Here is a 16,595-nt window from a genome sequence, read left to right as displayed (position 1 = left end):
AGCAGTAAGTCTTTGAGAAATTGAATAGAAAGAATGAGAGACTGTAGTCACCACTAAAATGCCACTGGCCTACTGGGGATGTGATCCATGATATAGGGAGAAAAAAAAACACATGTGAGCTTCATTAAAATGGCTTGAATTCACAGTGTGACCTGTTTATTGAAGGAGGCTGATGTGTACAACACAGCCTGTCTCTAGGGGGTTCTGACAATGTGGCACGGAAACCTAGCAACCCAGTGTAATGTGGCCCCAGAGACCACGGCCTTTGCTCAGGTGCGTGTCAGACCCCTCAGGCTTTAGACCAAAGATTCCCAAACTTGTTTTGCTGAATCAACCCTTCATCGCCTCCCTGGAAATCTACCTTCTGTGATCCAAATCTCACTCACTCTCTGAGGTAGCTGCTATTGTTGGTCTCTGGATCACTTAACATCACCTCGGGACATTGTCACGGTGGTGCTTTAGACTTAAATGTACAGATGGCAGGGAGATGATTGTGGGACAGGAATAGAGAGCAGAACAACCACAACTTTAAATCAGTTTATTGACACAGAAACACAACACATTTGCCTTCCTGGCACCCCGCCCCCCTCACTCAATCTTGATCTCTCCCATTTTCTCCTGCTTAGGACATGCTGGCCACCTGTGCACACACTGCCGACCCCTGGTTGTGGAGTAGGGTCTCAGCAATCACTCCTTAGAACCTGGTGAGGGCTGCAAGTTTGCACTAACCAGGCAGAGGCCTCCAGTCCTGAAGAACGGTTCCGCATCAGCCCCAGGCCCTGAGCTGCAGCTCTTCCTCCCCTCTGTGACCCTAGGCAGGAGAAACCGTGGGGCTGGTCCTGTAGCCAAGATCATGATGTGTTTGACAACCGGGGTTTGCTAGTGTTTCTAAGGTTCAGGCACCCCCAAAAAAGCCCTGGTGGTGAGAGTGAACTTCAGTATCCCTATTTAAAAATGCACTGATAACATGAAACAGATTAAGCCAGCTTAACCAAATGCCAGAAAAACACTAAACTGTAAAAGAAGGGTTGGGCTGGGACCTGGGACTGCCAGACACTAATGCACAGAGAAGCCCAGGTGTGGCTGTCAAAAAAACAATTCTGAGGCCACTGCCTAAGGGCTGAAAAGGCCAGGATGAAAGGAAGCAGGAAAGAAAATACACATCTTAAAACTGAAAAACCCACCAACAGGGGATGCTGCACCCTCGGGGCTTCCCACCAGCCCTCCCACCAGCCCTCGGGCCTGGCCCGGCCCCTCCAGGAAATTCCTCCCCAGGCTAGATAGAGCACATCACACAGCGCAGATAAGAAGCTTCTAGTGCCAGTTCAGAAACATCTTCGTTTACTATTGGTGATTACATGTGAATAATATGTTTATACTGTTCTTTATGGAAAACAATTTCAACCAGTCAACTCCGAGAACATAATAGGCAACCCTCACCCTGAGCCCCTTGGCGTCCTGCCCTAGACAGCAAGGAGCCCCCTTGTCTGTCCTAGGGCTACATGGCTTCCCTTCTGACCTCACTGCAGCTCTCGGACAAAGCATCCTCTGACCACTAGTCCTCATCGGACAAGTGCTGGTCCAGGGGGTAAACCATGAACATCACATCTGGCCGAGAGGGGACACAGGGATGGCCTGGGCGCACAATCTCAAAGCCCAAGAAGCTGAAGGTCTTTAGAAGTGGAGCTGCACAAGAGAAAAAGAAAAGGTTCTGAGAAACCCCTAAACAAAGCTCGGGAAAATTAACACTAGGTCTTCAGGAACAAGCCTTTGGGACCTAACCCTCCTTCCCGGACTACATTTTCTTTTTTTGGGGGGCAAATTTGGCCCCGCCTCATGTGGGGTGCCGCTTCCCTCTTTTATCCCAAATGTCTGGAGGAGGGTTCAGAACATTCAGTCCTCTCTCACCTCTGTCTTCCCGGCCTTTCCTGAAGCAGATGAAGACATAGTTTACTTTCATCTTCTCTTCAGCAAACTCTAGCAGTGCTAACAATCTGCAAGAAGCCAAGCAGCAATTCAGGCCCATTCCCACCTCAGAATCCCCACCTACACAAATGAAATAGTTGGGGGCTCAAAGCCAGCATTATAAATAGGAAAGACGCTCCTGCGTAAAGCTTCCAATTTTCAAGACCTGTGTGGCCCTGAATTCAGAAATAAAGTCGCAGTCTCAAAAATGGTACTCAATGATCTTTCCCTCGATAATAGGAAAAGGGCTGTTCCACTCAAAATAACAATCCGTTATAAAGCAAACTTTCTGCTGTGTTTTTGCCAAGAATGATCACCCACCCTAGAGGGACTAAGGATGTGGGGTAGAGGGGACCTAGTTCAGGAAGCTGTCCCACAATGTGCCCCACTCTGTCCTCAGTCTTCTCGACAGTATTATATGGTGGTTCAAGGAGGATTTCGTGTCTACCACAGCGAAGAGACCACTAGGTGGTTAAGTGACATGGAGAATCTGCTTTATGTAGAACACAGCAGACCTAGTCTACTGACTAGAAACAACCTGTTACAGAGTGTTTGCCTGAGAAGCTGAGAGCTGGAGAGAAAGCAGACTCCCTACTTATCCCACTCAATGGGTGGGCAATGGGACCTTTCTTGCCCCTTTACTCCTCTGAAACCTTCCCTTCCACCCACCTTCTCCTTACCCTTCTTTGCTCCCATCAGCTAATAATCCATCTGGGATTTCTACAAACAGGTTCTGGCTGGACAGGACTGCATCCCATGAGGAGGCTTTCACCTCACTGACCTCATACTGGAAGTGGACGATGTGAGGTTTCCCATCATTTACAGGGAGGTCCTGGGTCACAGTGAGCTTCTCGTCCTGAGAGACAGGTTCAGAGGACAGGTCACTGTTTCAGCCACATCACATATTCCCAACCTAGGAGGTGCTGGCAGGCCACTGGGTCCAAGTGGGTAGTGGTACATGCTGGCTACATGTAGCCCCTTTTCACAGAGCAGACCCACAAAGGGGTGAGCAGTTAGTTGGCGTGATGTAACAGTGACGATCACCATACTCAAAACTGCAGGTGGGCCGGAGCGGTAGTGCTAGCGGTAGGGCATCTGCCTTGCACGCGCTAACCTAGGACATACCGTGGTTCGATCCACTGGCATCCCATATGGTCCCCCCAAGCCAGGAACAATTTCTGAGAGCACAGCCAGGAGTAACCCCTGAGCATCAAACGGGTGTGGCCCGAAAAAAAAAAAAAAGTACTGATGTCCCCCATTTTATTTATTTTTGATTGGAGGACAGAGTAGTACTCGGGATATTCCTGGCTCTACACTCAGTTATCATTCCTGGTGATGCTCAGGGAATCATAGGGGATGCTGAAGATTGAACCCACATCAACTGTATACAAGGCAAATGCCCAAAACTGCTGTATTATTATTGCTCCAGCCCCCAAAGTCCCCACTTTAAATCAAATATACTGAGGAACCAGATTAATAAAACAAGTGATCTCAGGCACCCAGTTAATAAACAGCAGGGCTGGTATTCAGAGACCTTGCACAGGGAAGGCCACGTTCGACTGCAGCACCACACAGTCCCCTAGTACGAAAACCGAGCACTGCTGGGTATGAGTCCCAAAACAAAAGCTCCTGCCTCAGCTCCAAACCATGCCATTAAGTCCCTTCCCAGAGGAAAACATGTAATAAATGGTCAAATCAAATCTAGGGACTGAGGCATTGTGAGGTCTCCTGCAGCTCTTAAGGCTTGGGAGACACAAAACCAACTTTCAGACTCAATCTGTGCAGACCAGGGTTTTGGGAGGGCCAAGACCCTGACACAAGACCCTCCTGACATGACACCACATGCCAGGGCACTGCACACTAGCAGAGATCAAGGGTCTGCTGGTGCCAAACCCTTGGGCCGAAGTAGACTGCTAGAACCCATCCTATGGCCCCTCCTGGCTGCCCAAGCCCCCTTACCTTATAGATGAGAGCTGAGAGAGAAGGATCCCTGCCGCCCCCTCGCCCACCGGGGATCTTCGACAGTGGGTGAGGGGCATCAGGAGCACCACAGAGGCCCTGGAACAAGGTGCCTGCAGCACTGGAGCTGGGGACAGCTACTCAAAGGCAAAATACTACTGCAAGAGAGCAGAGAGAGAGAGACATGAACATTGCACTGTGAGTCCATATGGTCACCCTCTCCAGCGGAAGCTTCTAGAACTACTGTTCTTTAAGGACAGAAATCCACCATTGGCAGATGCCAATCCCAGTAGAGCTAAAGGAGGTCCCACAGGAAGAGTCTGGCCAAGAGAAGCACTTCTCAAGCTGCAAGACCTTAGGAGGGCCCGGTCTTGGTTTCCTTGATGGGTCAAGAGCTTTTCATACTCCATCAACCCTGGTCCACACCCCAACAGGGCCCCACCACCACATGGTAGTCACAAAGCAACCATGATCACTCAGGCTAGAACGAGGGATGATTTATTTGGAGATGCCTAGAAGTTCCATGGGCTAAGGAACTCAGGTCACTTCTACCAAAGCACTGGACAAGAAGCTATCTTCCAGGCAGAGAGAGGGCAGAAGAAAAGTACTTGGCTTTGCACACAGCTGACCCTAGGTAAGTTCCCAGCACTCATATGGTCCCAAAACTAAAGTAATATAAAATAAGACTTGAAGGATTCCAGGAAAGATGGAGGCAAGAACCAGCATCAGCACCTGGGAGTGAAAAGCCACCTTCTCTGGGGAGCCTCCTCACTTCCAATGAGGCTGATGGGAGCTGTCAGAATCCCTGCCACATGGCACAAGCCAGACAGTGCACACTGGACAGGAAAGAAGATGGGATAGAGGACATGTGGTGCAGGGGCCAGAGCGGTAGGACATTTGCCTTGCATGTGGCCAACCCGGGAGGGACCCGGTTTGATTCCCAGCATCCCATATGGACCCCCAGCCTGGCAAGGGTGATTTCTGAGAGCAGAGCCATGAGTGGCCTGAGTGCCGCTGAGTGTTGCCCAAAAACCAATCAATAAAGTTTAAAAAATGTTTAAGGGGGGCCCAGAGAGATAGCACAGCGTCATTTGCCTTGCAAGCAGCCGATCTAGGACCAAAGGTGGTTGGTTCGAATCCCGGTGTCCCATATGGTCCCCCGTCCCTGCCAGGAGCTATTTCTGAGCAGACAGCCAGGAGTAACCCCTGAGCACCGCCAGGTGTGACGCAAAAACAAAAAAACAAACAAAAAAAATGTTTAAGGGGCCGGAGAGATAGCATGGAAGTAAGGTGTTTACCTTTCATGCGGAAAGACAGTGATTCGAATCCCGGCATCCCATATGGTCCCCCCAGCCTGCCAGAAGCGATTTCTGAGCATAGAGCCAGGAATAACCCCTGAGCGCTGCCGGGTGAGACCCAAAAACCAAAATGGGTATGGTGAGACTGTACAGGAGCAATGGGCAGGCAGATGGAGCCTGTTTATGGCACTAACTCACTTCATCTCCTGCTTTCAGAGGAATCACTCCAACTGATGTTGGAGTGATCAACCCTACTGCTGTCCAACCTGTCTTAGCTCTGGGCAGGGGCAAGGGGGCTAGGAACAAACTTGGCACCACATGCCAAGCAACTGCTCTAGTCCATGCCCCACTGGGTTCATTTTGACCTACAAAGAGTAAAAGTCAGAAGCCAACCTGCTAAGAGGTCAGAAAAAGGTAGGTTTTCCTTTTTTAGCTCCAAAATCCCCTTTGTCTTCCTATAAATAATCCCTCTAGCCTGCCCTCTTCCCAGTGCTGCCTATGAGCTGCTGCTAATCCCAGCAGCTTGTTCTTGCTCCTCTTCAGATAAACGCAGTGTTCCTCCATGGTAACGAGTCACATGACTACAAATGGCTGGCACACAGCCTCTGAACGTCCTCTCCCCACTGAGCCCGAAGAACATGCCAATGTGTGGGAGGGGTGTCCCAGGCACCCACCTTCCACCCCCAGCAGTCAATCCTGTAAGAAAAAAAAAACAAAACACTGGAGTTTGGGATAAGCTTCACTGATCACAATCTATAATTACCTTCACTACCTAACATAATGCTCTAATTTTAGCAAGGCGCAATGAGTGGAAAATTGATTTTTTTGGAAAATAAAAAAGCCCAATTCTTATCTCTGGAGTGAGAAGGGAAGGAGACAGGTACATGTATGGTATTAAATGAAGGGGCCAGAGTAGTAGTAAAAGGGATAAGGCACTTGCCTTGCACAAGGCCAGCCCAGGTTCAATTCCCAGCATCCCATATGGTCCCTCAAATCTGCCAGGACAAAACCTTGAACACATCTGAGTGGGGCAAAAAAAAAAAAAAAAGAGAGAGAAATGTGTGTAGAAAAATATGCTGCCAACCTGAACAGGAACAGAATTATAAGAGGATCCTGAACCGAGGAAAAAGCAGTTTCTAAGCCCAAATCTTTCCGTCCCCAGCTCTTCACTTCAGTCAGGATTCATCTGGCCCAGGCCTAGAGGTTTCCATTCCTCCCTTCCATCCAACTCAGCTCAATCACCACCACAGGATAACCTAAGCAGCTAGTCTAGAGGCTAAAGAGATCGGGCTGATTAAAGAGGATCAGATGGATCCCACTGAACTCAACATCCAGCTGAGCTGCTCCTGCTTCAGAACGGAAGAGGCAGGAGATTAGAGCCTTTTTCGTGTTCTTGGCCTTTCTGGAGTTCAGCCTGCAGAAATGCTGCTCCGGCAGCTGACCTGCGCCTGACTTTAAAGTGACCTGTGAAGCTGCTGTCTGCAATTAGCTGCCACTGTTAGCAGGTGATCCTTTCGCACACTGGCTTTGAGACAGCAGATGTATTCCTGGGGACTACTGTTGGCAAATCACATTTTTATCATTCAAATCCTATTTCTAAGTCTCCAGGGCGGCCACTCTTGAAAGGAAGTAACCTTCAATCCCCGTGCACGTCAAGGCAGAAAGACTCCCCTGCTAGAGCAGCACTTCCAGCTGGCTTTCTGTCAGTTTTCATTTTTCTATTTTCTCAAGGCAGAAAAGAGATGAGCATAGGGATTTTTTTTTTTTTTTTTTTTTTTTTTGGTTTTTGGGCCACACCCGGCAGTGCTCAAGGATTACTCCAGGCTGTCTGCTCAGAAATAGCTCCTGGCAGGCACGGGGGACCATATGGGACACCGGGATTCGAACCAACCACCTTTGGTTCTGGATCGGCTGCTTGCAAGGCAAACACCACTGTGCTATCCAGGCCCAGAGCATAGGGATTTAATATAAAGTAATGGTGGGGGCCAGGGAGACGGCTCAAAGAGCATGCTTTACATGTAGGCAGCTAGTTTTCTTTGTAGTGGTTGTTGCTGGGGTTTTGAGGACACACCTGACGGTGCTCATGGACAAGGCAAGTGCCTTACCCCAAGCACCTGTGGGAGTGATCTTACAATGAGAAGGGAGTGTTTTGTGTGTGTGTGTGTGTGTGTGTCTGTCTGTCTGTCTGTCTCGCACCACCACCACCCGCCAAACAACAAAAGACTGAGGTCCACAGAGTGCAGTAAATATTCCTTGTGAATACCTTGCCTTTTACTGACCCCCAAATTTTAATCCCACACCACATATGGTACCTTGAGGAGAGCCTGGAATAAGTAGTTAGCACTTCAGGCATGGCAAAAAAAAAAAAAAAAAAAGTAAAGTTCACTCTGTGGCTGACATCATTTACTTAACTACTTGAACGCATGTACACCTTGATATATTTTTGTGACCAGGTTTCACTGGAATGAGTGGTTTAAATTTGTTCTAAGTCTATACCTTTTCTATGTTCTGTGACCTGTAGGGGGTGGAGTGGGGACTCAGAAGGCCTTGTAGTGACCTACCTCGTGATATCAAATGACATGACAAACACACAACTGTCAGCTTTTACCACAGTTCCCTTCTTTCAATCTCATCTGACTCATTTGTTTTTGTTTTTGTTTGTTTGTTTTGGCCACACCTGGTGGTGCTAAGGAGTTATTCCTGGCTCTTGCACTCAGGAGTCATTCCTGGTGATCTCAGGGAACCATACAAGAAGCTGGGGATTGAACCCGAGTCAGCCATGTACAAGCTAGCACTATTCCCACTGTTATCGATCCAGCCCCTACTAGGTTTATTTTTAATGTGTGCCTAAGATTAAACAGGGAGCAGAGCCACATCCCCAGCCCAGTCCTAGATGCAGCTTCCCAGATGGCCCCCAACGGTGCCCTGCCTTCCTACTTGGGGCCTCAAAAAGTCCCTGATGATGGGTACTCTGCACGGGGGCCTGTCCAAGGTGCCACCACACTCAGCTAAAAAGCAACAGGCAGAGGCCAGAGCAATAGCACAGCAGTAGGACATTCGGTTCGATCTCCGGTATCCCATATGGTCCCCCAGAGCATCACAAGAAATAATTCCTGCGTGCAGAACCAGGAGTAACCCCTGAGCACCGCTGGGTGTGGCCCCCAAAACAAAAAACAACAGGCAAGGCAAAAGGGGGTTTAAAGCCCACGTCCAGCCTAGAGAACCAGGATGGCTGGTTCTCGGCAGCAAAGGGCCTGGTCAGATGCCAGGCAGAAGCATCTCATTGCCAGGGATGCGCCATGAGCCAGAGGGAGACAACTCTGCAAAGCACGATTCTGGAGATGACATCACCACTCTGAATCACAGTCTAAACACCAAAGTGGGTTCTGGCTGATTCTCCCCAAGAAAGGAACCCACAGTGGCAGCCAAGGTAGCTGTGCCTCTGGGGTCAATTTAGCTATTACACAGCTGATGTTGTTCATCCTCCAGCAAAATAAGGTTGAACCACAAATGACTACAGGTGGTTGGAGAACTGGGTAATGTTCAACAAACCACCCCACCTTGCTGGTGAAGCCCCTCAATCAGGCCTGACTGTTAGCAAATCTAACTTCCCAGGAGAGCCATTTCATGGTTAAAGGCCTAGGAAATCTAATCCTATACAAAGCATTTGATCCTACTGTTGCTAACAGGAAACCACCTGTTTTGTTTGCTCCAAATAATAAAATTCTGGCTCATCTACTGGGCCCTTTCTGGCCTATAGCTTGATTTCTATGAGGTTTCATATTCACAGCCTTTGGAATCAAGGTGCCAACTTGACTCACCCCTCTCAAAAAAGGATGAATTATACATTTTCCTTCTAGAAATGTACATATGGAGCATCCCTCTAACCCATTCTTCAGTCCTTTTGTTTTATATTTCTGATCTGAGCAGCTCCAGAACTAAATTTGTATTTCTTGGCAGGGTAAAGAATTACTATTCTTAGTCCACATTGCCTTCCCAAGTGCCTATATTCTAGATGGGGATTCCTGTTTTTTCTTTTTTGGTTTATCACAGAAAAAAAAAATGCCACTTTCTCAAACACGCCTAATACACCAAAGTGTCCAAGCATGCAGAATGTCAAAACACCACATTCTCCGGGCTAAAGGTAGAAACTCCTTTCCCAGGGGCTCTGGACAGATCTCATCGTGCTCTCATGCCCCCAACAAAACCTCCTCGTAACCCTAACTGCAGAGAGCGGCTTCTCTTCATCCTGCATTGGCCCTGGCACTAAGCAGGCTCCATATGTATAGTGGCAACAATTGCCCCGTAATTCGGGGAGGACAGAAGGGCCGTGAAGTTGAGAGTACCAGAGATGACCCCTGACAAGTGAGTTTGTACCAGTGTCCTCTTCCCTGTCCAGCGGTTCCCAACATGCCTGCATCTCTGCACCTATGTCCCCAGGAACCAAACTCCCTTTTACAGGAAGCCTGAGAAGTTGGCACCCACCCTCCAACCACGACGAAGCCCCAGAGAAGCTCCCTCTGCTGATCCAAAACACCAACACCACAGCCTGGTTAGTACATCCAGCTCTAGCCAGGGGCCTCTAGTTCTAGATTAGTTAGGAGCAGGTCAGCAGAGAATGGGAAAGGAGAACAGAAAGGCGCCCCAGGAAACCGGACACCCCACGCACTCCACCCCAGGCAGAGCCTGCTCCAGGGCTCCTCCCCACCTGCCACCACAGCCCAGCCCTACAGCTCCAGAAAGCAGCGGCTGGTCACTGCAGAAACCACGGGCCCACAAGAGCGAACCCGGCCCTCTCCCGAGCACTGGCTGGGTCTGAACTGGGACTAGGCTTCCGCGGGCCAGCTTCTCCATGTCAGCATGGAGGGGAGGCCCTGAGTGTCCAAGCCCCTGGCACCAGTCATAGCCCACTGCAGGGCTGAGCCCCACCACAGGGCCCCTTCCTCCGTCCTCAAGTGTCCACCACAACAGGCACCTTCTGCCTCCAGCACCACCTAAGCACCTACCATCCCCACCTCCTCAGCTCCACAGGGTCTGGCTAGACAGAATGGGGTCAAGAAGACGAGGAGGAGGTCAATAGGACCACAGTAGAAGGACATTCCTTTACAGTCTCAAAGATAAACATCCCCTTTCAGCAGGGAAAGGGCTGCCCCCACAACAAGAATATGATGAGATGGGTTGGAGGAAGACTGGGTCCCAAATCTAGCTGCACATGAGGTCCAAAAGCCCATACTGGGAACAAGAAAAAGTAGAGGCATTATAGTGCCTGCAGCAGTTAAAAACCACACTCACTGGCCCCTAGCATGGCCAGGGGTCACTCTAGGGCACCCAGGCAAGAATAGCCCGGGAGACCACCAGGTGTGGCCCAAAACACACACGACTGGGAGCGCTTTGTGTGAGGTTCTGAGTTCAATCCCTGGCACCACACATACAATACAAAAATAAAAATATTACTGGGGGCCAGAGCTGTAAGGCTGCGTACATATGGTCCCCTGAGCATCACTGAGTGTGGCACCAAATATTTACATATATCTGTATATATATGCAATTAAAAATTACTAAAATCAGGTTCCAGCTCTGCCCAATTACACACATCTTGGAAGATGGGGCCAAGATGCGGCCAGAGCGAGGAAAGGTGAGAGAGTGGGGGTTACGCCTGAGGGTGCTGCTGGATGGAGTGCAGAGTGGGGTGGGCAGAGCAGGCCCAGGTCTGTGAGGGGGGCTTCGCAGGGTGTGCAAAATGCCGAGCCCTGGGCCAGAAGGGCCGCTGTGGCCCACCCAGGCTCACTGGGGAGCAACAAGTCTAGAAGGGAAGGCAAGGCAGAAGCATCAAAAGTCAGCTCGGGATGGAGTCCTGCGGGGGAGCCTCTTGGCGGGGGGGGGGGGGGGGTCCTCAAGTGGCTTTGGGGGAGCGAGGGGAGTCAGTAGGACGACAGACAGGGGTGCCCAGAAATGGGCCCAGATCGACTGGGCCCAGCCTGGCAGGGCTGGAGGGGAGGGAAATGGGGGGCAGAAGGGGGGCGCAGCTTGCTCTGGGTGGGGGTGGGCGCCTCTGAGCGAGGAAGGAAGGAAGGAAGGAAGGAAGGAAGGAAGGAAGGAAGGAAGGAAGGAAGGAAGGAAGGAAGGAGAGAAGGAAGGAAGGAAGGAAGGAAGGAAGGAAGGAAGGAAGGAAGGAAGGAAGGAAGGAAAGAAGGAAGGGAGGAAGGAAGGAAGGAAGGAGAGAAGGAAAGAAGGAAGGAAGGAAAGAAGGAAAGAAAGAAGGGAGGGAGGGAGGGAGGGAGGGAGGGAGGAAGGAAGGAAGAAAGGAGGGAGGAAAGGAAGGAAGGAAGGAAGGAAGGAAGGAAGGAAGGAAGGAAGGAAGGAAGGAAGGAAGGAAGGAAGGAAGGAGAGAAGGAAAGAAGGAAGGAAGGAAAGACGGAAAGAAAGAAGGGAGGGAGGGAGGGAGGGAGGAAGGAAGGAAGGGAGGGAGGGAGGAAGGAAGGAAGGAGAGAAGGAAAGAAGGAAGGAAGGAAAGAAAGAAGGGAGGAAGGAAGGAAGGAGAGAAGGAAAGAAGGAAGGAAGGAAAGAAAGAAGGAAGGGAGGGAGGGAGGGAGGGAGGAAGGAAGGAAGAAAGGAAGGAAGAAAGGAGGGAGGAAAGGAAGGAAGGAAGGAAGGAAGGAAGGAAGGAAGGAAGGAAGGAAGGAAGGAAGGAAGGAAGGAAGGGTCCGAGGGCCCAAGCAAGTCGGGGTGCAGCAGCCCCGAGAGGAGAGGGCGAGGGCGAGGGAGAGGCCGGGCCAGGCGCCGTGCGGGGGGCCAGGGGAGGCCGCACGTTCGTTCCCGGCCGGGGGATGGGTGACAGGACGGGCCGGGTCGGGCCTGGCCGGGCCCGGGGTGTGGTGTCGGCGGGCTCGGGCCCTCCAAGAAGAGGCCAGGCGAGGCGAGGCCCGGCCTGGTGCACCCAGCAGTGAGGCCCGGGCCGGGCCGTTACCTGTCCTGGGTGTTTATCATCGTCGGCGGCTCCGCTCAGGGTGGGAGGCGCGGCGCGGGGAGCGGGAGCGACGGGCGGGCGAGCGGGCGAGCGAGCGAGCGGGTGCGGGGTGGAGCGCGCGCGGCCGCCGGTCCCTGCGGGCTCAGTCTCCTCCGTCCGTCCGTGCGGAGCGTCGCGCCCAGCTCCCAGCCCAGCCGCTCCTGCCTCGGCGAGCGCCTGCCTCCGACTGAGCCTGCGCGGCCGCCGCCGCCCGCCCCGCCCCCGGCCTCATCTGCATAGCCACGCCCCGCGCCGCGCGGTGTCCTGGGAAACCGGCGCCCACAACAAAGGGCGCCGCGCCGCGCCGCGCCGGCTCTGCGCAGGCGCGCCGCGGGTGGGCGGGGCGGGGCGACGAAGGGGCGGGGCGGTTAAGGGGCGGGGCGAAGGACCACCACCCCGGCTCCCGCTGCCGGGTTTTGGCTCGCGGCCTTGTGCGCAGGCTCCTCCCTACCCCTCCCCTCCCCTCCCCTCCTCGGGTGGGCGGGGTTTGTCAGTTTCCTGAGCGTCTCCGCCACCTACCTCCTAGACGTCACTGCGCGTCGGAGTGGGGCTAAGACTAAGGCATGGGGAGACCCCCAGGGGATGTTTTAGGGTCAAGGAAGGAAAGTGGGAAGGTCAGCGCTCCACTTGAGCACTGTGCTCTGAGTCTCACCCCCAAGGCGAGTGGTGGCCTAGCCCCAGCTCATCCAGATCAGAGAGACCTGCAGTTTGAAGGCCTGTCTCAAATCAAGGCCTTCCTCGGTGTTACTGTGAAGCAGATTTCCCTGGGTCCCATCACTGTCCCAGCGGGGTCTAGTCGCAGATCAGCGTCTACGGGACAGGCTCAAGACCATAATCTGCAGGCCCCAAGCCCAGACAATCCCATCCCTGGAAGAATTCCTGGCTCCACAGAATTCCAAGCAGAGGAGTGACCAGCTCAGACCACCTCCCATCCCACTCATCATTCAAATACTAGTCTAGAGCAGCTGTTTCAGCGCCCCTCCAAGCACTGGCTAAGCTAATACCCAGCCGTCAGCTACTAAAGAAGTTCCTGCCTCGATGTCACAATCTGATCAAATGGAGAGACAAAGAGGCCATCACAATGTAGGCAATTGCAAGCTCGGGGCCAACAGATCGTATAAGGTGTTTACTTTGCACAAGAATGGCCTGGGTTCAATCCCCTACACCTCATATGGTCCCCTGATCACCACCAGGAGTGGCTTCAACCCCCACCCCACCCAAAAATGTAGGCAAGTGCTCAGTCTGAGGGATGATGGAACAGAGAAAAATGTAGCAACTGGAATTAGGAATGGTTTGTGGAAAAGGAGCCAGAGAGACAGGACAGTAGCTCTTGCCTCACATGAGACCAAGTTAGGTTCAATCCCTAGCACTCTGGAAGCACAGCTGTCCCTGGAAGCACAGCAAGGAGCCAGGAGTAACCCCTGAACATCACTGGTTGTGCCCCTCCCTCAAAAAACAAAAAACAAAACAATAAAAAAAAACCCTATGAGTCAGATAATAGTACAGGGTAAGTTAAGGCACTTTCCTCAAAGGCAGCTGACCTGGGTTCATTCAATATCTGGCACCCCATATGATCCCCTGAACCCATCACGACCGATCCCTGTACACAGCCAGTGTGTCCCCATAACGAACAAACAAAAAAACACATGGTCTGAACCAGAAAACTTGAGTGTCTATTGTCCCTCTTACTGAGTTGTTGCTCTCGACTTAGGCACAGTGGCCCTTTGTGCCAAGTTTCCCATGTTGTGAGGCTGGAAGTGAACCCCTGGGGACTCATTTCACTGGAAGAGGTTGTAGCCTTCCAAATGCCCTGTGTGTTTGGTCCAGCCACATGGAGGCATAAATCACGAGACAATGGCAGAAGAGAGACTGAGGTTCAGGACTCAGCCCTTGTCTGGAAATACATGGGAGTGTAAGTAGAAGGCTTTGAGGGTTAGTCCTGTGACAAACCCACTGGATCCATTTCATCCCACACTCCAATGGGAGCAGGACCAGGCAGGACAGGAGGAGAGGGAAGATTGTTCCAGGGGTATCCAGAACCTGTAAAGAGCCCCCATTCACCTGGCCAGTGAAGAAAGGCAAGGCCTTCTGGAGTACCAGAGCCCTGAGTGAGTAAGGACAGCCCCTCCCAATCTCAGAATCAGGCCAAGCAGTGTGTCAGAGCAACAGGAAAAGCAAGAGAGAAGTTCCCACAACTTCACAGCCCCAAGAGACTGGAAATGGCCATGAGCATGTTCTCTGCCTCTGAGAGTGGCACGTGACACCACCCAGCCTCACCCAGGCACAGCCCCAAACACTCCATTCACTGCAGAATTCTTTCAGCCACCAGAGAAAAGTTCTAGGAAATATTGCCTTTCTATCCCCGACACTTCCACTAATCCAAGTCTTCATCACCGCTCGGCCTCAGGGACTGAAAAGACAGAGCAGCAGGGAAGGCACTTGCCTTGTAGGCAGCTTACCCCAGGTTCAATCCCCCGAGCACCACTGAGCACAGAGCCAGGAGCAAGCCTTAAGCAACCCAAAATAAAGCAAACAAAAAACTTGACTCTGTCCATCTTCCTGAAATCATACCCAAATGGGGGGAAGTGGGCCAAGGGACCAGCCTAAGAAAGGGGAGAGTGTCTTGTTCCCCTTGAGAACCACTGGGTGGTAGAGAGGTAGAGGGAGGGGAGCAGGAGTCTTGGCCAGGCCCGGTGTCCACTCAGATGTGTTGCATTGTTTTGGATTTCCTTCCCTGGAAGTAGTAGGGGGATGGTGGCTGTGGTAAATGGAGCTGGGTGGAGCATCTATTTGGGGGGGAAGGGGTTTAGGCAGTTCCCACGACCAGATGCCCTTCCGGCTGGCCTGGGACTGCATGGGAAAAGGTCTTGGACACTCAAGGGATATGTGTGTGTGTGTGTGTGTGTGTGTGTGTGTGTGTGTGTGTGTGTGTGTGTGTGTGTGTGTGTGTGTGTGTGTTTATTTGGGTCTGGCTGCCTTGTTGGATTTGGTCCCAGGCCAATGTCTCCAGTCTGTTCCTGTCCCAGGAGAGATCCTCAGATCTGCCTGGACTGAAAGAGACCTGAGGCCCAACTCCCCAAGGAGTCCTGGCTCCCATGACTTTTGATTGGCTGACTTCCTTGGATTTATGAGGATGCTTCTGGAACCTTCTAAGGCCCCCGCTTCCTGGCAGAGTTCTGTTCCTAGCTGAATGTTAAAAAACTGGTGGGAACCGGACGTGCAGTGAAGTAAATTTTCCCTGAGAGGCTTAGAACCTTCTTGCCCTACAGGGAGCCCAGGGCCCACAGAGGGCTGGTGACTGCTTAAAATAGAGATGTGGGCCCACATGCTTCCTGTAAACAGTCTTGGGCAGCACAATAAACATTTGGGGTGAGCAGTAAAACTCTTCCATTAGTGCTCAGAGGATTCCCCCAAATATATATCCAGCAGTACCCAGCCAGGAAGGACCCCAGGCCTCGGCATGTAAGGCATCTGCTCCAATACTTTTACGAGCTCCTAGCCCCAACACATTACGTTTTTTATTTTGGTTTTTGGTTCTTGGGACACACCCAGCTGCACTCCTGGCTCTGTGCTCATAAATCGCTCCTGGCAGGCTCAGGGGACCATATGGAGTGCTGGGGCTCAAACCCAGGTCGGTTGGCCGCAAGCAAGGCAAACGCTCTACCCTCTGTGCTCTAACTCCAGGCCCCAACAAAAATATTTTGAACAAATAATGAGAAATTGAGAATATTTCATTTTTATTATTGTTTTGGGGCACACCCAGCTATGCTTGGGGCTTTCTTATGACTCCATACTCAAGGGTCACTCCTGGTGATGCTCAGGGTACCTGATGAGGTGTCCAGGATTGAACCCAGATCAGCTGAATCAATGCAAATGCCCTATCCACTTAGAATAGTCCTAATTTATAAAGTCTCTTGAAAAATCACAAGTAACAATTAACATTGATGCTCTATTTCCCCTATAGTGATCAGACTTAGCCAGAAGTGTCCTCACATGCTAAGAAAAGCATGTGTGGGCCGGAGTGATAGTGCAGTGGGTAGGGTGCTTGCCTTGCACGGGGCTGATATAAATTTGATTCCTGATACCATATATAATCACCCAAGTCCACCAGGAGTGATCACTGAGCACCAAAGTAAGAGTAAGTCTGGGGGACCAAATGGGATGCCAGGAATCGAATCAGCAGGCCCCTCCCGAGTTAGCTGCATGCAAGGTAAATGCCCTACCGCTGTGCTAGCTCTTCTTGCCCTAAAAATTTTTTTTTTTTTTTTTTTTTTGGTTTTTGGGCCACACCCGGCGGTGCTCAGGGGTTCCTCCTGGCTGTCTGCTCAGAAATAGCTCCTGGCAGGCACGGGGGACCCTATGGGACA

At 51.6% G+C, this 16,595-nt stretch overlaps 1 protein-coding gene across 1 annotated transcript; it reads right to left on the bottom strand.

Annotated features, from left to right (window-relative positions):
• Positions 1-523: 523 nt before the first annotated feature.
• OAZ2 (ornithine decarboxylase antizyme 2) lies at positions 524-12,346 on the bottom strand. Its single transcript, XM_049778469.1, is given in 6 exon segments — positions 524-1,686; positions 1,909-1,994; positions 2,646-2,821; positions 3,925-4,005; positions 4,007-4,082; positions 12,190-12,346. Coding segments are annotated over 6 exon segments (570 nt in total). The 5' UTR covers positions 12,210-12,346; the 3' UTR covers positions 524-1,555.
• Between the last annotated feature and the right edge of the window lie 4,249 nt (positions 12,347-16,595).

This window comes from Suncus etruscus, chromosome 1, assembly GCF_024139225.1.
Source record: "Suncus etruscus isolate mSunEtr1 chromosome 1, mSunEtr1.pri.cur, whole genome shotgun sequence".
Taxonomy (NCBI): domain Eukaryota; kingdom Metazoa; phylum Chordata; class Mammalia; order Eulipotyphla; family Soricidae; genus Suncus; species Suncus etruscus.
Note: the sequence above shows the minus strand (reverse complement) of the source record. Positions and strands in the feature narration are given on the sequence as shown.